General features: G+C 29.2%; 1 protein-coding gene and 1 long non-coding RNA gene across 7 annotated transcripts in view; both read right to left on the bottom strand.

The window, feature by feature from the left end:
• Positions 1-11,588, bottom strand: part of LOC107453074 (uncharacterized) — a 45,361-nt gene extending 33,773 nt beyond the window's left edge. Inside the window, exons 1-7 of one of the 6 annotated variants that reach the window (XM_043053223.3) lie at positions 11,428-11,588; positions 10,513-10,661; positions 10,283-10,433; positions 7,120-7,176; positions 4,869-4,925; positions 1,989-2,139; positions 1,418-1,481 (exon numbers count right to left, since the gene is read on the bottom strand). In XM_043053223.3, the coding sequence (XP_042909157.2) occupies positions 1,418-1,481; positions 1,989-2,139; positions 4,869-4,925; positions 7,120-7,176; positions 10,283-10,342 (389 nt within the window). In that variant the 5' untranslated portion in view covers positions 10,343-10,433; positions 10,513-10,661; positions 11,428-11,588. Of the gene's footprint in view, positions 1-1,417; positions 1,482-1,988; positions 2,140-4,868; positions 4,926-7,119; positions 7,177-10,282; positions 10,434-10,512; positions 10,732-11,356 lie in introns of all 6 variants that reach the window. The other 5 variants (XM_071184882.2, XM_087163404.1, XM_071184883.2 and 2 more) reach the window with 5 other exon arrangements.
• A 3,597-nt stretch (positions 11,589-15,185) lies between these two features.
• Positions 15,186-23,579, bottom strand: LOC147808561 (uncharacterized). Its single transcript, XR_015433608.1, has 5 exons — positions 23,061-23,579; positions 21,821-21,850; positions 17,548-17,562; positions 15,595-15,612; positions 15,186-15,367 (listed from the first exon to the last, which is right to left on the bottom strand). It is a non-coding gene; the product is annotated as an uncharacterized LOC147808561 (long non-coding RNA).
• Positions 23,580-25,716: the final 2,137 nt, after the last annotated feature.

Genomic DNA, 25,716 nt, shown 5'->3' with positions numbered 1-25,716 from the left:
AATTAAATATTAAAGAAAAATAAGGTAAAGTCATGCTATATCCAAACAATATATATGATTTAATACAGTAAGCTGATGTTTCTAATAAGAAAAACTAATAAATTCACATATATGCATGCCCATAACAATAATTGAAAGGTACTCACCCTGTACACACAGGATATTTTAAAAGACAACCATCAAAAGAAGACAACAGAAACACACATTTTTAACTTGCGTTTAAGATTTATTTAAGAAAAATATCTAACAACATAACTAGTGGAAAGACGTCTTTAAAACAGTTTTTAACATTAGGAACACCTTTAATAAAAATGAGTGACACAAGAAATGATGTCATGCATAAAAAAAGGAAAGCGAAAAAGGATTTAACAACTGAAAAGACATATATAGAAAGAAAGCTTAATTTAAGAGGGTCTTTAATGGGGTATAAAATGTAGATGTATGATTTATAGAAGTTGACTACAATCAAGGATTTAAATTTTAAAAGAAAAAGAAGGTTAAGAAAAAGAATGTAAAAAACGATCCCCTCGATATGGACCGAAGTCCGCATCGCGGAGAATAAAAAAAAGCAATGTGCAAGAAAAAGGCACAGAAAGAGAATATCTTAAAAGTGACTTAAAAATTCCTTAACTAGTACCAGACCAGAAAAATTACGGCCAATTAAATTTAAAGAGGCGGAGAGTTTGAAATTTAAATGAAAGAGATTGGTTAGTTAGCCCCCCTAAAATTAAAAGAAGAAAAAGAAAGGCGTGAATAGAGGGGTTGGTTGACTTTCCCCACAGGAAGTGCGATGACCGCAATGACCATGAGAAAGGTCAACAAGAAAGTTAAAAATAAAAAATTGCTAAATTGAAAAAAAGGAATAACGTTTAAAGAAAAATTAAAGGCTTAGGTATAATTAAAAAATAAATTGTCACATTACATTAAGTGTAAATGTGACAGTGATGTTTGGGGGGAACGAGCCAGGAAGTCTTTTTTTCTTCTTCACATAGTCTTCCCTTTTCTTTTTTGATGCCAGTTCCATGGAGGTGAGTGAATTTGGACTCAAAGTTTCTTCTGTCCCCTCCTTAGCCAGCGTGTCGGCAATGTCATTGCCCAGGACCCCAACGTTGGCTGCCTCATCGTGGCGAGGGGGTGACCCTGAGTGAAACGGGCAATGTACGCCTGGAGTTTTACTCCTGGAAGGGTCACCCGAAGAGAAGGCCGTTCCATTACACTCAGCTGAAGTCAACAGGCGAAGGAGCCAAGTCAGACTTCTGCCAGCATGCTGCTCCAGTCATAGGACATCAGAAGCTGTATTATTACCCCAACCATGAAATTCATTCATGCTTACTATGATTAAGCACTTACTTCTTTGAATAATGCATACTGAGACTCATTTAGTTGAAACAAAAACTAAAATAAAACAAATGCTTACTCATTAAATATCCGTTGCTTAGTAAGATGCTTTTGTTCGGCTAATTTTTTCCCTCCAGTTTCTTCTGAAAAATATTTCATAAAATAAAAATCTAATGCTTAAAATAATACCAGTGATTCATTATCAATGCATTTAATTTTTTAATCCACTTTTTAAATTATCTATTAATAAAATTTTATATCATTTATTAAAATAAATAGATGAAATAGGTAAATAGGTACATAAATGAATAAATTTATTTGACACTGAAAATTGAACAAGGAAAGTCAAATGTTTGCTTGAATAATGTATTCTAATAGTATATTTTTTCCTAATTCTTTTAAATTTATACTTCATAACTAATTTAAGACCAATTTTACTTTATTCTGATTGGTGGTTTGGTTGATTAACCAAGAAAATGAGCAAACATTTGAATTAAAGATAAAATTTCAACAGAAGGAAATTCTAGGGAGATTATCATTAGTTAAAATCACTCAGTATTTTGAATTATTTATGTTCAAATTAAAAAGAGTGAACTGTATTAATGTATCAATTCATAAAAAGTAATAGAATTTCATTTTTAAGCTTTTACTGTTCAGAAGATTTTCCAAATATTCAAGCTCTGCATATAACTCTTTCTCTTCATCATCATCATCCTTACATTCCTGTGATTTTCTAAGTGTTTTCTTTGATTTTTGAAACTGTTCCTCTGGCTTTCGCTTTGAGGCTGACAACTCAGATGTCTAAAATAAACATTTTTACTCGAATGATCAAATTTTAGTGAAATGAATATTATAAACAAGCCACAATATATTTTGATACATTATGTCTGAAAAAAGCTTTTGATTCAAGGAAGAGGAAAGTACAAATATATCTAAAATCGGATTTATTGAAGCTAATTTAAAAAGTTTAAGAAAAAAATCTTAAATAAGGCATTATATATTTCCTAGCTTTGAAAATTTCCTTAATTTCTTCAATTTATTTTTTTAACCATTCTCAATTGAATTTAAATTAAATTAAACCAATTATTTAATTTTTATAACATTTCATAAAAAGCGAATATAAAATATTTTATTCTTTTCTTAACAATCAATGTAACATCTATCTTTTTTTTATTTCGATACTAATGTAAGATCGCCATTAAATTGAAACAAAAATCTATTTATAACTCTTTATTTCTAACCAGAAAAATTTTTCAGTTACATGGTTGTACTAATTCTCACTCTTTTTGGTGACTCGCTTTAATCAAATTATTTTCAAATTTAATATTGATTATGGTGGAGGGGGGGGGCTTTATTTTTGGCTATGTTATCTTTCAATAAATCACCAACTATATATCTCTTCCCACGCTCTTAACTGTCTGTTGGACCGAAGGCTTCGGCTTCCGAGTCTCAACCATTCAAATGATATCTTAATAGAAATTCTTGATGTTAAGAGAATGATTTTCTTGATCTCTTTGAGGGACTTTTCTTAATTTGTATAATTTTGGAATGTGGCCATGTTTAATTTAAGATTTAAATAATAAATCAATTTTTCCAAAACAATTTTATTCATTTTTATGGGAAATATCCCAACATTATATTAAAATTAAGATGAATCTAAAACAGCCAAAATACTTTAGCTCTAACAAAAGAAACTACATTCCAGTAAGGACTAATATCAAATTTGGGCTAAAACTGCTGCAATAAAATGGTGCCAGTATTGTTGTACAACACTTGATAATGGGCCATTTTGTGAAAACAAGATGTAAAACATTAATATTGAGCGGTATCTACCCAGTGACAAAAATGTGTTTCATTTTAATATTATTTCAATTGATTTTGTTTCAATTTCAAATTTTGATTGAAAATTTTGGGGAGTTTGATAAGTGATGAAATTTCTATATATAATAAATTCCTATCTTGGAAATGTGGTGACAATATGAAATTGATTTCAGAAATCAGAGAGTTTGCAGACCTACTGTGTATGAATTTAATTATTTTGAATTATTCACTCTGGATGCGATTTAATAATAGTTTTTTATTTCAGTTTTTTTTTTTAAAAAATATATAGTCATTATTGAATGTTTAATTATAGAAAGATTTATTATTTATTTCAAAATTTAAATTCCAAATAAATGCTTCAATTAGAGAAATAAGTTAGGGCCTCCATGTCATAAACCAAATTATTCAGAGAATTTCCCACTACATTGAAATATAATTGCATAATTCGTTGAAATATGAACCTTCTAGAACATCCTCCAATCAAATCATCCCCCTCTTTAAAGTTTTTTTTAAATTTATTTAACTAAATTTCCCGTTAAAAATTTAATGAAATAGTCTACAAACCTCAAGATAAAAAAAAAGGATTTTTTTCAACCATATTGATGTGAAGTGTCTGATTATTTGATGGAAGCCTCTGATATATGAAGGTAACCAATTTGAGAAGGAGTCTATACTTACAAGATTTAGGTCCAGAAAACTCGATTTGGCATTGCATTATATTGATAAAAAAATAATAAAAACTTTCAAGGTTAGCCTTCACAGAAATGTATGAGAATTCTATGATTAGTAAATTACTAGAAAAGGGTGTTTTTCAATAAGGATATTGACTATCCAACCACCAGGGTTGGCAAAAGTCAAGATTTTTTTAAAATTTTATATCAGATTTTTTTTAGTTTCCTTTTATACCAGATTTATTTATTTATTATAAGTATTAAAAGTACTTGCACTTAAACTTAAAACTAAATAAGTATAATTGAAATAAGTTTATCAAACAGCAAATTATTTTACAAACAGATAATGAAACATTCTAATTTAAAAGTTTCACAAAACTTTCATTCACATATTGTTTTTTTTTTTAAATTTATTTAATATTTAATAATAGTGACTTAATCTAATAAGTCAAAAAAATAAATAAATAAATAAAATAATAATTTACATGCATTTCCATCTTATTATTTCAAGATAAAATATTAAATATACATGCATCTATTCAGGATTCAAAAAACTTCACAACCTTATAAAGAATTTATAAATTATATATTGTATAGAATATATTTTCAACTTAAATCAGTGATTTTTTAAAAAAATCTTGTCATCCCTGTCAGCTGTAGTTGGAATTTAAACTTGAGCCATTATGTTAAATAAATCATAATATATTTTATGAAAAATTTAACTCGGGAGTATTCTGTTGGGAAACAGTTGATATCAAAAAATTTTTCAATGGAATAAATTCTGATGAATTTTCATATTTCTTCATTTCAACAACATTTAATCGATAATTTACAGATAAAATGACTGAGGGTTTTAATCAGATCAGGCTAAATATCTTCCCTAATTAATCATTCTAATAATATTCCATATTCTTTATTAATACCAGACAAGAAACTTTGTTTTCTTTGACTATTTATAACAAACAAATGACACAACATAAAATAATTCCTCAGAATATCAGATAATTTTATAATTTAAAATGATATGATACTACTCACTGTATCAAAATTTAATTCTTCACTATGAAGTGTGGATGGGGCAGATGAAATAGAAGTCTAAAAGCAAAATATACAAGTTAGAAATAAACAAAAAATGAGCAAACACAATATTCAAAAATAGTAGCCGATATGTCTAATTGGTAAAAATTTAAAAAACACACACAAAATGTATAACTGCTAACTTTCCTGTTGCTATAAAATTATTGTATTGTAAAGAGTGCTTAATTAGCAATGCTCTACAACTTTTTATTAGAACTTCAAATAATATTTCTTATAAAATCAGTGTGTTTATCAACAAATCAACAATAAATTTTAAACTTCACATCAACTTAAATTTACAGTGACATAAATGCTAATAATATGTAATATCGCACCAAGGAGTTACACTGATATTATAAACACAAAATTTATAAAATTGATTTATTTAATGAGCACAAAATGTCAAAGCTTATGGTTGATCCTTAACAGTTAATAAAATTTTGAGAATTACACTTGCTTTCCCACAAAAAAATAGTCTTAAAAATTAATTTAAGGTAATAAGCTAAATGAAATTCTTTTTATCAATCAATTTCAATCCTAAAATATTTCAATACAATATTACAAGACAAAATGGCTCCATAAAGGGTAAATCCACTAATCACAGTGTCCTTTAAGAACATGTCATTTTTTCAAAGATAACTGTTTTGTTTTTAACATTTAACCTAATAAGAAATCATATAAACTGAAAGATAATTGCAACATAAAAATCTATATTTGAATCTGAACTCACACCTAAATATTTTTTTTTTAACTGTGACAAATAAAATGGGAAAATATTTCATTTGAAATTAATATACTATTTTTTTCATAGCAGCAAATAAGAGGAATGCAAATAAAGTAATGGCAACATTCCCAGGGTTCCCACTCAATTTCAGAAAAAAAATTCCCTGACTTTCCCAGGTATTGTAGTTAAATTTCAATGAAAATCCATACAATACTTTATCTATACTACGAAATTTTTCCTCAGAAAATTTGGATTCTTTTATTTGTTATTCCAAGTATTAGATTTTTTGAGCAAAATAAATATCATTATATGAGGAAGGAAGCATTTCAGTATGTCTAAAATGTAAAATTTTTACAATAAATAATTCTAATACAAGAATTATTTAACTTAAATCTCAATAACTGAGTATTGTTACAGACAATTTTAAGACCGTTTTTTTTCCAGGAATAATGAAGGAATTTTCCAGGTTTTTGTTCGAAAATTCCAACTTTCCCTAATTTTTTGGAGTTGAAATAAAATTCCCTGACAATTCCAGGTTTTCCCTGTTCTCCCTGATCCATAGGAACTCTGCATTCTAGAATAGACATTTAAGAGAATTTGCATTACATACTTTCAATATTGTTATGAGCAAAGTCTTGTATCTTTTGAAAGATGTTAGAAAGATATGACATAAGATAGTGTTAGCAAAGTGTTATTTGTTGATGTTAACAATGGAGCACATTAATGCTCAGATCCCAGACGACATGTCAAAAAATTCAATGCCTGATTCTTGAAAAATCCATGGAAAGCAAACATCCCACAACATCATTGTGATATTTAGAAATGGATGGCCAACTTGTAGGGTGCAAATCTGTGATCTCAATCTGACAAGCACAGAAGCACTTTGACCTATCATGTAACTGTCTTAAATGGTAACACATTCTCGTCAAATACTTCAAAAGATCTTGGATAACATTTAAATGCATTTTTGTTGAAGACAAACTCGATTTTAATCCATCTTGTAAACACACTTTAAAGTGGTAAAAATGCTACTGTTCAATGGGTCACAGCAACAACCCCTTCTACAGGAGCATCACTTTTACGCACTCAACATGTCAGCATCTATGCCGATATCTTGTTTGTGCATGCTTGATGTTCTGTGTATTTCATAGGCTATGTTACTACTCTTCTATGTTCATCCCTCACATAAAGTAGGACATTAAATAAGTTAAGGGACTTTAAATATAGTCACTCAAAAAGCAGATACTTTCTGTCATAATAAATAATTTATTTTACTTTAAAAATTGTATCAAACTTATCAGATCCATAAATGTTGTAAAATGACATTATAAATATTTAGGGAAAAACAATTTTAATTTCAAATGAATAAATTTTCTAAAGGGAGTTTTCACCATTTACGCTACCATTAATAATAGATTCATAGTGCAGAATAATTAATTTTAAATAAGCGTGATATATAAGTAATAAATTATTAAGCTAAATGATCACCTTCCATAAACCTTTACTTAAACCTTCCATAACTTGCTCTCTAACTTCCATCCAACCCTATAGAAAAATACATGAATATAAATAATTAAAAAACAAATAAAAATATTTTGCAAATTTAATAAATAAAATGTAAAGTTGTTTTGCAATATTACAAGACTATCTCAAACTTACTAGTAAAAAGGTTAAGTTTATTGTGATCAATTTAGTAAGTGTAAATTATAGACAAAATGTGATATAACAATGCTACAATATGACTTGGATACTTTTCCACAGAAATAGTTTCTCTGAAAGTGTTGCTACAATGTAAGAATGTTAATATATATGGTGGTTTAAAATTTCTTCAAAAAAAAAAGAAGAAAAAAAATTAGCATATCATACAAATAAACTTTATCCTAAATTCTGTGATTCTTAAAATTTAAATAACAATTAAAACATTTTTTTCTCTTTATAAGGTGATTAAATTAAAACATGTTTTTCTCTTTATCAGGTGATTAAATTAAAACATGTTTTTCTCTTTATCAGGTGATTAAATTAAAACATGTTTTTCTCTTTATCAGGTGATTCAATTAAATTACTTGATTTTTCAACAAAAACCATCCTAAAAGCTTATCTGCGCTCTTTGGTAAAAGTTTCTCGTTTCTGTAACAATAAAAATTTTGTCAGTATAATGTTGAAAAACTCAGTATACAGAATGCTAAAAATATAGCCGAAATTTTTTTAAAAATGATAAAGGGCTCAAAAAATAAGAATTACTAAAACAGAAAATGTAAACAGTTCCACCAAGATAATGTGAGATCTCATACAAGTGTGTTAGCTTGCCAAAAGCTTTTATAGCTTTCATGGGGAGTATTACTACATCCACCATATTTTTATGACAAGGGATCTTTCAATAATTATTTGGTCTCTACAAAAAATTTTATATAGCAAAATTTTAACAAAGATAACAAAAGGTGTTGAAATAAATTGTTCAATAAAGTATTTATATTAGAAAATCGCTTTTCACTTTCACCGAAATGAAAAAAAAGAAAGGGGAAAAAAAGAAATTGCTTCATAAACAACCCAACACTATGAAAGCTACATTTTCCTATGAGTTGTTTACAGAACTTATACTTATTCCAAAATATAAGCAAAGTTATGAGTCCTCCCTTCCAGATAAGAACTATCACTTGATACAGTGAATTAGCAAGAATATCAATTTTTTTGATAATAAAGTTAAAATTTATGCAATCACAAATGCTAAATAGTTATAAATATCTCAAACACGTGTTTGCAGCAAGAAGAAATTATTAGAATTTTTTTTCAATGGGTAGGTTTTTTGATGTTTTTATTTTTTAAAGCACCTAATTTTTTTTTCATATGTCGAAGGTAAATAAAAGACTCATTTTTATGCACAAAAGTAACATTTATAAAATTTAAAGAAAGAAATTAATATTATTTTTTTTTTGACAAATTATTTTCTTGTCAACACTTGAAAGAATAAGTATACATTGAAAAAAGTTTTATATTCCTCCTTTTTTGCACTTTGCAAGTCATCATCACATCGAAAAATAAATAAATAAAATAAAAACTGCGCAATAAAATAGTGAATACTCAGGTGTGTGATTTGAATTTCTTGTATCATAATAATAACCGGACTTAAATCCATGTGAAGAGTAACAGCTTTAACAATCAAAATAAAAATGATAATAATAAAAATAATAATAACAGCTCGAAACGCCCATGGATTTAGTGCAAACCAAGCACATCAAAAAGTATTTACTCAAATATGCGATGTGAATTTCTTATTCCTTAATAATATTAGGATTTAAAAAAACATGTGAATACAAATAGAGCAATAACAGAGAAAAAATCGATCAAACGCCCATGGATTTAGTGCAAACCAAGCACATCAAAAAGTATTTAATCAAATATGCGATGTGAATTTCTTATTCCTTAATAATATTAGGATTTAAAAAAACATGTGAATACAAATAGCAATAACAGAGAAAAAATCGATCAAAAAAGTAGTAGTATCACTGCATCAAAAAATGATTAATAAATACCCAAATTGAACATTTTATGTCTCAACAATAACATATAAAAAATACGAGGATATATTAAAAAAATTTAGAAAATTTGTTGCAATAATGGCAGATAAAACAATCAAAACACCACACAGTTTAGCGATCGTATCAATGCAAATCACGCTTATGGAAAATATATTACTCAAATGCACAATTAAAAATTTTTGCGGCGAAATAATATCAGAACTTCGAAAATCATAAGAAAATCAATTGCATTAACTGCAAAAGAATAAAAGATTGAAAGACAAATTTACGATGGTATCAAAAACGCTGAAAAGGGACAACTAAAATGCAGGATTCAAAATTTCCTGGCTTTAATATCATATTAAAAAGTAATTAGTACTAATCATTATTAAAATATAAGTTTAAAAAAAAAAAAAAAACTTTTTTCTAGCAAATGATGTTTTAAACGTTTGCCATTAATTTTATACTTCTGTGTAGGCCTCAGTAGTTAATTAATTCTAGCTGAAGTTATTTGAGTTTTTTTTTTTCAGTCTCGTGTTATCAAAATTTATCTAAAGTGCATTTTTCTTTCTGCGTAAATAAAGACATTATTGTGTGTGAATGAGAACTTAAGAAACAAAAAGGGTGCTCGTAAGGGCAGAATAAATGTCTCATTAACGAGATTCTGCGTAAGTAAGTAAGTTTACATTTTAATTCTAGTGAAACTCTGAGAAAATTTTGTTGGAATATAAATTATCGATTCACAGAAATCAGCTAATTAGAAGAAGAATCACATGTTAGAGATCTAAATACGATTGATATTAAAATTATATACTACATATTTGGCAAAAGAACAATTTCTATTATTTTTGTAAACATGTTGAAAGCCAAACTAAAAATATTGAAACTTAAAATTATCATCTTAGACAACTGAATTAAAAAATAAAAAAAAGTTTGTTAATCTATAAATATTATTTGATTAACTTTCTGGTCAATTATGTGACTAGAAAAAAGAAGAAATTTCAGAGATGAATTACTTCAGAATAACTGCATACATCCAAAATTTCTATCAAACTCTTCTTGTCTTAATTTATTCTGACACAACTTATGAATACTGAATGTGCTAAATTTATAGATAGAGTATAATATGAACTTACTTGAAATCTATGAAAAATGTCTGGAATTTGGTAGTCAGGCATTCTTGATCCCTGAGACATGATTGGCTTCAAAGTTTTTGAATTTTAATTAAGGTGTCCAAGTTAAATACTTCGTATCATAATCTGTAATTGTACCAGATGAGTGCAAATACTAAAAAAAAAATTAAAAAAAATAAGTAAAAAAATTAAAGTTTTCTTTTTAAAATTGTAAAATATAGATTCTCTCATACTTTTTTACTTGAATTACTGAAATTTCATAAAGAAATTCTATGGAGTGATTGGGTACTATGCATTGTGATTTCATTATAAATGGCTTAAGAAGGATTCCTTTTAATTTACTCAAGAAGAGATTCAGTGATTCCTTTCTATTTACTCAGAACTGAAGAAAAAAAAAAGCATCATAGAAAAGCATTACAGCACCAAGATTATAGGTCTTTATCAATCATAACCTATAAAATAATACAATAAAGTATAAAAAGAAACATAAAATTCTATTTATTTTGACTTAATTTGTAGAATTATGAAATTACAAAGTGAAAAGCAAATAATTTTAAATTCAGATCAAGGGAAGATTTCCGGTATCTGTGGTAGAATAATCGCCAAGTCTTGGCAACTTTCGGGCAGCAGCCAGCGAGAAAGAAAGAAAAAAAAACATCACAGACAGTACACTAACTCAAAGGTTATAGATTCAACTCGTAGCCACGCCAGGCATATCCTTATAAGTTTTTTTTTCTTCTTTTTTTTAAAATTTCCTGTTTAAAATCAATTTGACACCTTGGCGACTGCTATTTTTGTGGCAGATCACGATACAGACATATCCCCTTTGAACTCAGAGTAAACGAAAAAATATTATTAATATCATCTATCATCCCATATCATTAATATCCCACGCATTTAAAATTCGTATATGGAGATTATTTGTATTTTAGTATTTCGTTCAGTATCAGTAAAGCTTCTAAACGATAATTAATTGTCCTATTACGTAAAACACATCTTACCAACCGGCGTTAAAGTTCAATTAACAAATTTTTAAATAAAAAGAACAAATCAAGAAATAAACTAGAGATGAAAAACCTAATTTTAATCTTGAAAAGGAGGGAAACAGAGAAAGTGCACTAATTACATAATAATGCAAAGATTATTACATATAAATAAGACGAAAAAAAAAATCCTCTTTTCAAAAAATTGATGGCTATTTGCATGCGAAGCTCTAAACGATGTTTACAAAATTTTCTTTAAATTTACCAAATACGGTTTAATCTAACTCTCTAGCAAAAACAAACGTTACAATAGCCAACAGGCAAGTGAGTTGCTTAAGCAGCCCTCGCGTTTTTCAAATGGATGGATGACCGTTTCAGGCTAAGCACAGATGGCGCTAAGGGTAAAAATTCGTCGAAAGACTTCCGGGTTACTACTCTCGATTGAATTTTACGCCAATGCTTGAAAAGTATTGGACTATTATAGTATATAACAGTCCATACCAGAACTTATATTTTTCAATAAATTTTATTGCTAAAAGCTCTTTTAATTATCATGGAAGCGATTATTGACGATGTACTTGAAGTAGGCGTTGAGCTGATAGCTGAGGTTCTGAAAGAAGAACTAGAACAGAAAAAAGGTGATTTAAAAGCAAAATAATTTCTTTCGTTTGCTTTCAAAATTTCATTAGTACTCGGAAATATCTAACAAAGAAATATCTATCAAAATTTGTCAAAATGAGTTTGAAAAGCTTAGCGTTCAAGCTATATAATTTTGAATTTTCAAATATTTAAACATTTGTAATTAGTAATATGCTAGTTTTTTTTTTCATTCACTTTTAAAATTCAATAATAATTTGTAACTTTTAATATCTCCACAGAGGAAATTAGTTTATAGGGAATTAGTTTATTCGCATAATCTTTGTTATTTATGTCCTGAAGACAAGGATACGCTTGAAAAATTTCAAAAAAAAAAAAAAAAAAAAAAACATTATCACTAGAATTCCATTTAAAACTAGTCATAGTTAGAAGATTAAACCAAGTTCAAATTTAAAAGATAAAAATTCAGGATGCGTCAGAATCAGCATGTGTATTTTGTTTACTAAATGGTTGCTAGTTAAGGTTGAAAGTATTTGGAAACTACTATATGACACGTTTCAACTAATCTGGTTGCTCCACTAAAGTTGAAAGGTTTTAACTTCAGTTGCTAGTTGAAAGCAGCCGGGCAACCATTATATGACACGTTTCAACTTCACCGAAACCACTAGTTGCTTTCAACTAGGTTGCCTCGTGTCATATAGCCTATTCAAAGTGAAGCAAACAGCGAATTTTTACACTATCATAGCCAAATAGGGGACAACACTCAAAACTTGTCAAACCTTACACTTTATTTATGTTGTGATATCAATTGTCTTTCTTATATTTGTTTTACTCTCACGACCTGTTGGAATTTATAAATGAATGGCTCAAATTTAAACACATATCACAGTAATAAAGCTTCTTAGAATATTAAGCCTGTTCACACATCGCTCGTAAGGATAACATAAGCGGAGGGATACACCGGAAACTTTTTAAATTTTTTCAGGTTTTATGATAAGCTTGTAATTGTTTACATTCAGTCAACCGTCCATAGATAAATCCAATTGGCTAATTTTTATCATCCTTGACATTGCTGTTGCTTATTGTTCATGCTTACCAGATTTAGCTACTTTAGCCTCGTTTTTTTCTTTTTTTTGTGGTGTTTTTGAATTTTTTTTGGAGTTGCAAAATTCCTGTTAGTATTTTCTGACACGTTGTCTGGAGAGTACTAGGATTATCCATTTTAGTGGCATGGGGATCATGCATCTCATTTATTTTACAAAGAAAAGAAATGTGTTTCAATGAATGAGCACATTCAGATCCATACGATTCCCAAGTACTAACACCTACTATTAGATAACACCCGAAAACCAGTAAAATTTAACATTATCATGCACAACTTCAAATATTAGAAAGATACAAAGAGTCGCTGTTTGCTCTGCATTATATAATATTAGATTCTATGTAAATTAATATTATCTAGCGTTCACCGTAACATTATTTTGCATTGGTTTTGATGATATATAATATTAGATATTGTATTTTCCGATTTTATCGTACCTTGCATTTTATTTTGGAGTAAGCAAGGGGAAGATCTGGATGGTCGTAGTATCGGTAATATAATTTTAATTAATTTTCTATATTGTTGTAAAGCAGGAAAACATGGAACAATAGTTTTATGATGTCATTCAGTGCATTATTTTCTTAGCAATACAGAAATATAAAATAAAATTATTTTACCGAATTCTGCTACCATCCAATTTTTCCCTCTTACTCCAAAGTATATATTATATTCAGACAATTTTTTTCAATGCTTCAAATTAAATTAAGAAATAATACTTGGGTACCTAAATTTTTATTGAATTTTTTTTTTTGTGTTCTATACACAATGAGTTTTTTTTTACATATAAATTTTATGACATTAATCATTTCCAAGTGTTTATTTTTTATTTTCAATATATTCCTAATATTTTTTTCTTCTTCTTTAAGAAATGAACCAATTTAATCGATCAATACTAGAAACTTGACTACAGCCTCTGCATAATTTTTTAAATTTTCTTTTTCTAAAAAGCTCTGTTCAAAATTTGTACTGATTACACCTACTTTTTTTACACCTATTTATGTCATAACTCATAATCTATAATCAGCGAAAAATACAAGCAATGGAAGTGTTTTAAACAAAAATCTATTTTGTTATAGCAACGCTCTCAAAAGAGAAATTAATTGTAGTCAAATTTTGGTCATTCATACTATAGGCAGCTTTTAAAAGATAATGTAAAATATGTTATATTTTTTCGTCTCATTCTCGTATGCAACTATATGTTTGTGCAAATTAATTTAGATAAAACATAATATTTACTGACACTAATGAAATTAAAATGTTATGTGAATGTTTTTCTAAGATTGTTGGTTTAGTACATACTACCTTTAAACAATTATATCGACAAACCCAATTGAGATTTTAATAAAATTTGCTCATTTCTAAAAAAAAATAAGAATACATTTCAAAATTACAGACTCTATGATTATTAATGATATAAAATCATTGCTAAGTAAATAATGTATGGAATGACATCATAAAATTATTCTTCTGTGTTTAACTGCTTCACAGCAATGCAGAAAATTAAGTAGAATTAAATCGCCGAATTATTCTACTACCATCCAAATCTTCCTCTTGCTTAATCCAAAAATTAAAAGCAACGCAAGATAATATCTGAAAATTCAAAATCTAATATTATATAGCAGCAAAAGTAATGCAAAATAACGTTATTACGGCGAACGCTAGATAATATTAGTTTGTATAGAATCGAACGTTATATAATGCAGAGAAAAAATCGACCTTTTGTATTTTTCTAATAATAGAAGTTGTGCAAGATAAAGTTAGATTTCACTGATGTTATCTGATATTAGGTAGGTACTACTTGGGTTATGTCATTTTCCTTGGTTTATAAATACATTAGAAAATGTCACCTGATTTTTCCATTAAGCTAATTTATATTTTATGAAGAATAAATGCAAAATAAATTGGAGTGAATAACTCACAGTCAATCTGAGGTAAAGACATTTTTTTAAATTGAGTTATTTATAATTGTTCGAAATTTCACATACGTTCCAATTTATATTTTAGGAGGAATGACTGTATGATCAATTTGAACAATTGATTAGACAAATTTTTAATGCACTTATGTCTATTAAGTTGATGAACTGTACTTTATGTCCCTCATTGCTTAATTATGTTTAATTTCCAGAGAATCCTTAGAAAAATAAATAAATAAATAAATTAAAATAAAAGAATGAATAAATAAAAATAAAATTTAAATAAATAAAGATAAACAAAAACAGCAAAATTGTTATTTTTTCTGCAATTTTATTTTGAAGAAAATTTTGCCATGTTAACAGTTATTACAAACGGTTTCTTCAGTCCAACCTACAAAATTATAGACTATAAATTTTGTCATCAATACAAGTTGCAATTTCATCGTCCATGCAGCAAGGAAAAAAAAATAATTAGCACTATCTAAATAGTCTGCTGTAAAAGAAGGAAAAATAAATATGAGATACAGCATATTCATTATTTTAGAGAATAAAGAAAATTCGTAAAAAATGGGAACTGTGAAATAATGGAATACTAAGTTAATATATTTTAATTCTTAACGTATAATTTTTTTGAGAACTTTGTAAAGGTAAGGTATACAAATACCAATTTGGGACAAATTAATACAAATACAGATAATGCAAATTCGTGAAAATACTTACTCCAACCACTCTTTCAAGCTAAAAATAATAACAGATTATTGCAAATTAACAAATGTTTGGTAACTTAATTAATAACAAAATTCGATAACTTAAAAGTATGACAAATATAAATAAAGATGTTTAAACGTTTGTCCTGAACTATTCATGAGTTATATCTTCTTGTCATGAATTGAGGCAGCGCGTTACAGTGTAATATGCCGAAGATTTGTTCTCCTACAAAATGTTTTATGTTTAACATGATGAGCGCCGCGTCAGCCATCGGTGGCTGACACTGGGCTTTCCATTTAGACCACGTCAACCACCGTTGGCTGGCACTGAAATTGCATTTAGGCTGCGTCTGCCACCGCTTGCTGACACTGATCTTTCACATAGGCTGCGAAAAACAGCTGGCTGACAGCGTATAGCATGATATAGAACTATTAAATTTACACTCTTTTATGGAATTGCAGAAAATTTATTCAAAATTTACTTAATTATTGTGATTCTTGGTTTAATAAATTCAATATAGTAGATTTTTATATCCACCACTACTTTTAAACAATTCGTAAGCATATATAATTCACCACTTATTTGAGATATGACCTGCTAAGTCTTTATAAACTAGCAAAATATGTCTAGATTTGGAAATGTAGTTTGTAGTTATTTACCGCGGCATTCAATGCGTTAAATTATTTATACGTATATTAAGGATAAAGAATGTTCGACTCACATTTTGCACTTACCATTCCCCAAAGTGAATGCATCACAACGGTTCATTTCTGTTAAATTTGTTGTTTTATTATGTTGGTAGAAGTTACTATTAGTATCAATTAATTACTCTTTTGTTATATTATGAAATAATTACTAGAAGAGGGTAATCCCTTGTTGATTCCTGAAGTTTCTTGACTTCATTCACTCTTCGTTTCTTTCGATCATTGAATAACTAAGCATACACTGTCAATTTTTAATGAGGATTTTTCCAAGAATTAAAATGCAGTCATTCAGAGATGCCAATTGCTCCGGACCAGGCAAAATATTTTAAAAGAAAGCGGGAGATAACAACAAACTGAAATTTACAGACCCCAAGAATCATACACAAAAAGATTACCACTCGAAAATATTTATCAGTTGTCCAGAGCAAGTTGGCATCTTTGAGTCATTATAGCGATATAAATTTTTTATTTTTTTTTAGTTAGTAAGAGCATAAACGCACCATATTATGGCGCTGCCAACCTTCGATGCTTTTTGAGAAAATTTCTTTAAGTGAAAAATTAAATTATGTTTTAATGTATGATTTTCTGTTTTGTAAGAGTGACTTAACACGTTCACGCCGGGGTGACCCACCAGTGGGTCACGCTAGATTGTCTCATCGGGTGGCGCACCGGAGTAAAAACTGGTAACAAATAAATTTCATTTTTTAGTTTTTTTTCCGAGAATAATAAAAAACCTTAACTACCAATTGTTTTTAACGGATGTAATTTTTATATTGAATTGCTTCCTCGCCGTGATAAAGTTCCTTACAGTGAATTGTTATTGTTGAGAATAGATTAACTCCTCCCGAATATTATCTAATATTTAAATACCTTCTACCTGTATTTTCTCTTTTCCGTCCCGCTATCAGGCGCAACACCCGGCGTGAATTAAACACCACATATACAATTTTCAAATATATATGATAAAGTTATTTCAGTCACTTTCAAAACAGAATTTGAATTCATGTGCAGACTTTTAAATAGTCTGATCAGACTACTTATAAAATCCGTGTCGAGGCTTTCTGATGTGTAAGGTGATGGACCCCAAATGGAAGTTTCAGGTTAGTCCAGAATGTGGCTGTTCTAGTGTTAATGTTTAAAAACATTTAATTTTGCATTTCTCTAGTGGTTTACATTTCTAGTGATTTTTAAATTAGTGTTGCATAACTGGCTACACTGTACCGGAAAGGGTTAAACGGGAAACATGGATCATTTTACTTACCCCGTCTCCTGTATCCTTTAAAAAATAGAAATAAACTGTTATTTAAATTTTCAAAGCAAAATTTGCATAGTTTAAAAAAAATTATAAAAAGAGAGGAAATCTCTTAACCATTAGTCACATTGATTTTGATTAAAAAGTATAAGGCAGGGATACATTGAAACAATATCGAAAAGGGAGGAGGAAACATATCGTCGCTTTGAAACTAAACCGTTGTAACTCAAAAAATGAGGTTTTTGGATCATTTTGTGTAAAAAAAGTCACCCTTTTAGAAAAACAACCTGTTGTCTTTATAGTTCCATAAAGTTAATTTAGAGAGCAGATAAATCGTCATGGCATTGCCGCGATTAGCATTAGCGCGAAAAGTTTGAAATCGCTCTCCTGAAAAACTTGCTTTTTTGTGTTACCACGGCTTAGTTTCAAAGCGACGATATAGTAAATTTCGTAACCAATTGTACTTGTAAAGTCAAAGAATCAGTTAATGCCGCTTTGCCGCAACGTACTGATTTTCGCGTTATTTTCAACGTCACAACGTAAGCATTTGATCCAGAAACCAGTACAGATCCGTGGCCCGGGTGTTGAGAGGCCATTGGGTTAGGTTAAAGGATAAAGAAATATTAAGATGAGAAATAAATTTTCGTTTCTGTTCACTGTTGCATGACATTTTTGATCGAATCTTAGATACGCTACAAAATTTGCTTAATGTCGTAACTATTTCTTCTGAACTATAATTATTGTGTACAGTGAATTTCATAAAAGCCAATTTCTCGCAAAAAGCTGTTCGCAGAACTGCTGACTTTTAAAATCTATTCAGTAAAGATTTTAATAAAAAAGGTTATACAAAGCGATTAATGCCTTACGAGCGTATTTGGAATGATTAATTCTGTTAAAATACAATTTTGGCTGCAGTTGTTATAAGCGATCGCCAATCTTTTAATACTCATCGGTCACCATACAGAATTTTTTTTATTTCCCTTACTATTATTATTTTTTTTTTTTTTTTTTGGAAAAGGGTAAAAGTTTTATCTTACTCCATTCACAACAAAATGACGTCTTTCAGCTTATTTTAAAAATTGCACGAATTGAAAAGTTAATGAAAGTGGCAAATTTCCAAGGAAACACACTGTATATTTTTAATGTAATTTTATTTTCTAGCTTGGTGACCTAAGAAAGAAAAGTAAATTGATGGTAATAATAAATTAAAGTTTCTTATTAGTTGCGATAAGAGAAATACTCGTCAACGATACTCGATCAGGAAAGGCAAGGAACTTTACTGCTGTAACCAAAATGAAATTCCACATATGTTTTGACACTCATATCGCGAACTACCATTTGGCGACGGCTTGTTAAAATGACAAAATCAACTCCTATGATTGGCTTCTTAAAAGCGCATTTTAAAGGGCAAACTTATGGTCACTACCGGCCACACGGTGACTAAATATAGGAAGTCAGGATTGAAAATTGTTGACCAGTCATCATGTCACGATTCGTCGAAAATACATCCCATGTGCATTACTGTTTTTAATGAATATTGGATTATTATAAATATTTAATAATCTAAAAGCTATTTTATTTCACGATGGCTTCTAAAAATTTAAAAAACTTCCAATTTTTTAAAAAGTAAAGATATATATATATATATATATATACATATATATCTTACACGCACACACACACATATATATATATGTATGTAAAATTATGTAAGGATTTATGAATGAAGGATAAAGTCTATAAACGGCTTTCTATCCTGGCAGACTGACTTTTAAATTAATTTCCCTATGAGTGATTTTTTTTTTAGTCTGCTAATTTAATCAATCCGTTAAACATTTTTATTATTATTTCAATTTTATTACATTTTTACTAATTTTTTCTCATAGATGGCAGCACTAATATTTTACTTAAAAATTTTTTTTTCTTCTTCTTCGATCAAATATACAGTGAATTCGCGATAACTCGAATCTGATAGGACTGACGAAAAACTTCGACATATCGGAAGTTCGACTTACCGTTAGTTTCGGTTTTGGACTTTCAAAATATTGTCAGATTATTTAATTAATGCTTATTAATTACAAATCTTCTAATTGCTTACAATATTCAAGATCATTTTTCTGACAAACTATTTACTGTAACGACTGTTTGAAACTGTTTGATAAGACTGTTTGAAGCACAGTTGTTGCTTATTAATTACAAATCTTCTAATTGCTTACAATATTCAAGATCATTTTTCTGACAAGTCATTTACTGTAACGACTGTTTGAAGCTGTTTGATAAGACTGTTTGAAGCACTTTATGATATCCTGGTCCATCGGCTGCAACTTTGCTGTTGTGTTTGGCGGGAGAAACTGCAAGTTTACTGCTTTCAAATTAGGTAGATCACTATGTGCTGTGCATTTATCCATAAAGAGTATCACTTTTCTTTTTTTAGCGAAGAATTTCCGATCCAATTTTCTTACATAGTCTTCAAATAAAACTGATGTCATCCAAAACTTTTTGTTAGACTTGTAATCCAAGGGATACGTTTTTACATTCTTGAAACATCGGAGATTTCGGTTTTTTCCGATAACAAGTAAGGGCAATTTCTCTGTCCCAGACTCATTTCCTCCAACTAGGACAGTCAAACGTTCCTTGCTCATTTTACCCCCTGAGCAGTTTTTATCCTTAAACATCATAGTCTTATTTGGAAGACATTTAAAAAATAAACCCATTTCATCAATATTGAAAACATCATTTTAACTGTATCCTTGAAGTAAATTTGGTAACGTTTCATTTAACCACTGTTCACATACTTCAAGAGGGACAGCTTTAGCTTCTAAATGAAGAGTGTGAAAGACATTGTGTGTGCGTTGCAAAGGAAGGGGCAAGATGTCAGCTCCTAGGTTTTTTTTCTTACTTTAAAAGATCCAAAAAAAAATCGAGTTAAAGGGAGTAAAATTCGAGTAATCGAGAATAATTAACATGAAATTGAGGATAAAAGGGTCGGGACCTCATAAAAAAATCGAGTTATAGTAATATTCGAGTTATCGTACTTCGAGTTATAGCGAATTGACTGTATATATATTTTTTAATTTTATTTTATTCGATTCAAGCTATAAGCACAACTTCCAATATTTTACATCTTCGCGATTTTTGTTAACTCTTTTATTATTGTACTTTTAAACCTAAACCGCGTTTTAATTCACGCCGGTAAGTTTGATTTCTTTTTACATTTTTCTTTTATTTCATGATTTTTTACAACATAAGGTTTTTTGCGATATGGACACATATAAAGAATAATTTTTATCTTAGGATAATTATTCTGTATTCAGAAATATCGCATTTATAGCAATATATGTGTCTTGACAACGACTATTTGCTTTTACCATTCTTGTTTCTCTGCAATTTAGTTTTTTATTTTATTCATGTTTTTCATGTTAATTTGTATGTATATATATATATATATATATATACATACCTGCCAACTCTTCCGGATTTTCCGGAAGATTTTATTTTTATATTTAAAGTGGTAGTAAATATATACTATTTTTCTTTTATAAACTTAATTTTTAAATGATTTTGATCACCACTATTCTTTCAAAAATTAAGCACACATATTAATATGCGATACTATCATGGTTATCAACTTAAGTTTTTTCAAATGCAAGCGTATTTGTTTACTTAAAATTGAAGTTTTAATTCCATTTTAATACCACTGGGAAAAATGATAATGGAAGGGATTAAAAGTTGGCAGGTATATATATATATATATATATATATATATATATATATATATATATATATATATATATATATATATATATATATATATATATATATATATATATATATATATATATATATATATATATATATATATATATATATATATATATACGCGTAACGGACAGCGAGCAGCTGATCCATTTCTGAGTTTACGACTTTCGATGTTCAACTCAATAGCCTGGCAAATTTTGAAACCAAACCCAGGAGACAAGAGAGCTCCCGGATCAAGCATTAGGCTAAGCTAGTCTTCGAGGAGAACTTTTTGATGGAACTAACCCGTATTTGCATTACACGAAGAAGAAAACCACTAAAACCTTCAAAGGTTAGCTCAACGGCTAGTTGAGTAAAAGTCGAAATTGTTTAAAATGCTTGAAACGGCCAGTGGCCAATAATAAACTTTCGTAATTTTGTCTCAAGGCACATTTTGAGCTTTGGATATCTATGCGCAACATTAAAAGTGTACATACGTTATATTCAAAATTAACTAATAGATACAATAAACAAAAATACTTACATTAATTAAACTTGTGAGTAATTCACGTATCTGTGAAGAAAAATGAAAAATATTTCTGGTTAATAACAATGCATTTTATGAAAAAAATTTACGCAATTTTCAGTTTATTGACAGGGTTTGTGTTTGTACGTGCTTGAAGAAGAAATTAATTTGCTTCAGGTACGTGTGCTGTATACAAGGTATAAAGAAGATGCAAGTTATATATATATATAACCACATAAACCTACCACAATTAGTCTGCAACAAAGAACAATTAGTCTAGAGGATTTTAACCCATGATCCCTCGACAACTGAAGATATTTTGCGTCAGCACTGTGGTAGTGCAAGCCGGGTCTGGAATTCGTATCTACCAGCCAATGTTGGGATTCGAACATATCGGTTTGATCATAGGTTGCTGGAGTCGGAAATTCAGATTTCATAAATTATATTGTAAGCTGCGAATGTGTGAAATTGTAACTAGAACACGTATATGAAACCATGATCCTAAACAGGTTAAGGCATATTATTAGGAAGGATCTCTTTTTTTCCGATGAGAGATTTTTTTTTAACGGATCTGCAATTGGTATGTCTCAACAAGCTATATTTTTTGAAAATTCTATAATGTATTCCTAAGGGGTATCTTTTAAAATTCTTTTGCGTGACTGCTAAGCGTCCCTACCTTTCTCCTGCGTTGGAAGGTTGTAGGAAGGAGGTGATAAAACATTTCATTTTATGATGCGATACGTTAAGGTCATATGTTTTTCGCCGTGTGTTATTTTCCAAGGAGCAGGAAAATGAATATGTATGAGGTATATAAAACTAGGCGCTCATTATAAACTTGTAGAAAACATCAAATGAAAAACATTATTATTTAAATAAAAAAAAAAGCTGTAGCTCTCAAAACATAACTATATTCAAATTTGTAATCATTACTCCCGAATTAGGTAAGATCAATTACTTTTATAAAAGCAAAAAAAAAGTTGTCCCCCGATGTATTCTATGGGATCTCAATCTCATTTGCACTTTATTAGGCATAAAATTTCAGTCAAAATGAAAAAATTATGATAAATAACTGAAAGTCGATAGCTTTTAAGTCATTATTATGTAACTGCAATTAATTATTATGCATCTAAATAGTTAATTAATAACTGTCATTGTAGTTCTAAAGTAAATTTTTTTCTTCTTATACACAGTTTATAAATATATTTATTTGAGCAACAAATGAAGAAAAAAGAAATGAATAGTTTGGTAATTAACTTACGATTGCTAAGACAGGAACCAGGAGTCTCTGAAAATAAATGTGAATGTTCTAAAATTAACTCATGAAATTCATAATATATTTAAAAAAGGAGATTTATTATTAGAGTGCACAGTTATTCAATGTTATGCAAGTCCATTATGTTACAACAAGTAGGTTATTAATAATTTGACATTATTTGTATGAAAATATTGTTATTTTGTTTTTTACAACTTTCATTTTTCTATACCTATTTTGAATATTTTTTTTTAAATTGCACCCTGTAAATGCCAAAAGAAAAAAAAAATAGTTCTACCATATTTTGTTTATAATTTTTCACTGACAAAATTATTTAAAGTGGAAAATGAACTAAAAAAAGTTATTTCCATTGTAAAACAGAAATATACTTCATTAACAGAGAATGTAAAAGATCAAGGCTTACCTCTAAGAAACCTATAAAGCATAATAAAGCTTTAATATTGTGCTGATAAGTGATACTATAATACGAATACGTCTGTACTAACTTTGTGTAAATATTATTTCTTTTAGCACAATGGCATGATTTAAATCTGATGGCGCAATTTAAAAGATTGCCAGAAGCTTTTGAAAATGCCATTTTTACTCATGAAAAATTTGCAACAAAATGAGCATTGAAAGTTTAAAACCTTTTACCTTTTACAATACTGCCTTGATTCTAAAAGTAATTTAATATAAACACAACATTGACTTCAAAATTCCTGGCATTAGAGCTTGAAAGAGATGTTATTATCCACCTCTTCTTATTTTCTTACAAACGTTGTTGAACAGCCGACCCAGTTTTTTAGGTTTACAACCACTAATGTTCCACTCCGTAGCTAATTTTGAACCCAATCCAGAAGACAAGGGAATTAACAGTTTGTGGACTGGTGGAACTAAACTGTACCTACGTTGCAGGGGGAGGAAAACGACGAAAACCTCCCACAGTTAGCTTAACAGTATGGGGACTCTAACCCATGATTCGTCTACCACTGAGGATATTTTACGGCAGCACTGAGGCATTACCTCTTACATCAAAAAGTCTTCACACGGTCTTTTATAAGTAGTTCGCGCAGACTATTTAAAAAGTGAATCAGTTGTGAGCATAAACCCAAAACCTTTTATAAAAGTAATTGAGAGAAATTCATCATATATGTTTGAGAATTGAATCTGTAGTGGTGGACAAGTGAATAAGTCAAACCAATAATATTCATAAATAAAACAAATTTTTAGTCATATATTTGCTACCACTTTCTTATTTTAACTAGATTTTGTATTAAGTGACTCGTTCGGAAACTGGATATCCTTCTCAGTGGTCTAATCGGACTACCTATAAAAAACCGTGTGGAGGCTTTCAGTTATAGGAGGCATCGACTAAGGTCGGTACAATCGGGATGAGGAATTCGTAAACATCAGCCATCGCTAGGATTCGAACCCGGTTCACCTCAATGGAAGGTGGATGCTCTATCCCCTGAAGCATCACAGCTCCTCTCCTTATTTCGGGAGAAGCAAATTTTTAATGCTTTAAAAAAAAAAGGCCTCTCATAACTAAAAGCCTCCACATGGTATATAATAGGTAGTCCGATTAGAGCACTATGAAGGTAAACCAGTTCACGAAAGAGCCATTTAATACAAAATCTAATAAAAATAAGAAAACGATAGCAAATATAAGTCTAAATTTTTTTTAAAAATCTATGAATATTATTGGTTTGCTTTATTTACTTGTCTAACATCAAAGATTCAATTCTCAAATATATATGATAACTTTCTATCGACTACTTTTGAAATAAAGGACCTTAAGATCTCATACTCCTAGTTCCGGACGAATGAACAAACTTTTGAAATAAATTTGGTTTCATGCACCCCACTGGTTCACTTTTTGTATAGTCAAAGCAGACTACATATAAAAAACCGTGTGGATGCTTACTGATGTAGGAGGTGATGATTAAAAAAAAAGACACCATTTTTAAATGCCTTAGACATGATCTTTCAAATGGTGCCAAGCAGTTCCGCCAAGTTAAATCTTGCAAACCATTTGCTGCCAAAAGAAAGATTTTTTATTCAGAAGTAGCATAGAAGTATTCGTATTATTTTGTCACTCATATACAAGAATTGAGCATACAACATTAGCATAAAACAGAGGCAAACTTGCCATTAAGCCTTCACTTAGGGGTACCACATGGAAATAGAAGTTTGTAGGAGGAAAGAATGAGAATTAAGGGCACTCAGACAAACTGTAATATGTTTATATTTATAAAAAAGTGTGTGGAAAAGTTACGAAACTGAACCCTAAGACCGGAGTAAGTATACTTTCAATTTTAAAGGTCCGTGATAAACTATTTTACGACTTTTTAATTTGGGTTTTTATTTGTTTACAACTTCATCTTTCAGTGCCGAAAGACCCCCACAGAAACATTAATGTCACTCAAGACACAGTTTTATAAAAAGACGCCCAAAAATGCACAGCCGTTAATAACAACAGTATTCTTAAAGCCGAAATGCTAATTGAAAATACAATGAACATATCGGGCCTCAAGCCTCCACACTTTTTTAAATAAGTAGTCTGAGCAGATCATTTAAAGAGTGAATCGGTTGTGCGCATGAGCCCAAATTCTATTTTGAAAGTGGCTGAGAGAAATGTATTAAATATATTCGAGAATTGAAT

The sequence above is a fragment of the Parasteatoda tepidariorum genome, chromosome 5 (assembly GCF_982258835.1).
Source record: "Parasteatoda tepidariorum strain Cologne lab strain chromosome 5, Ptep-v5.0, whole genome shotgun sequence".
Taxonomy (NCBI): domain Eukaryota; kingdom Metazoa; phylum Arthropoda; class Arachnida; order Araneae; family Theridiidae; genus Parasteatoda; species Parasteatoda tepidariorum.
This window is presented reverse-complemented; position numbering and strand designations above follow the sequence as displayed.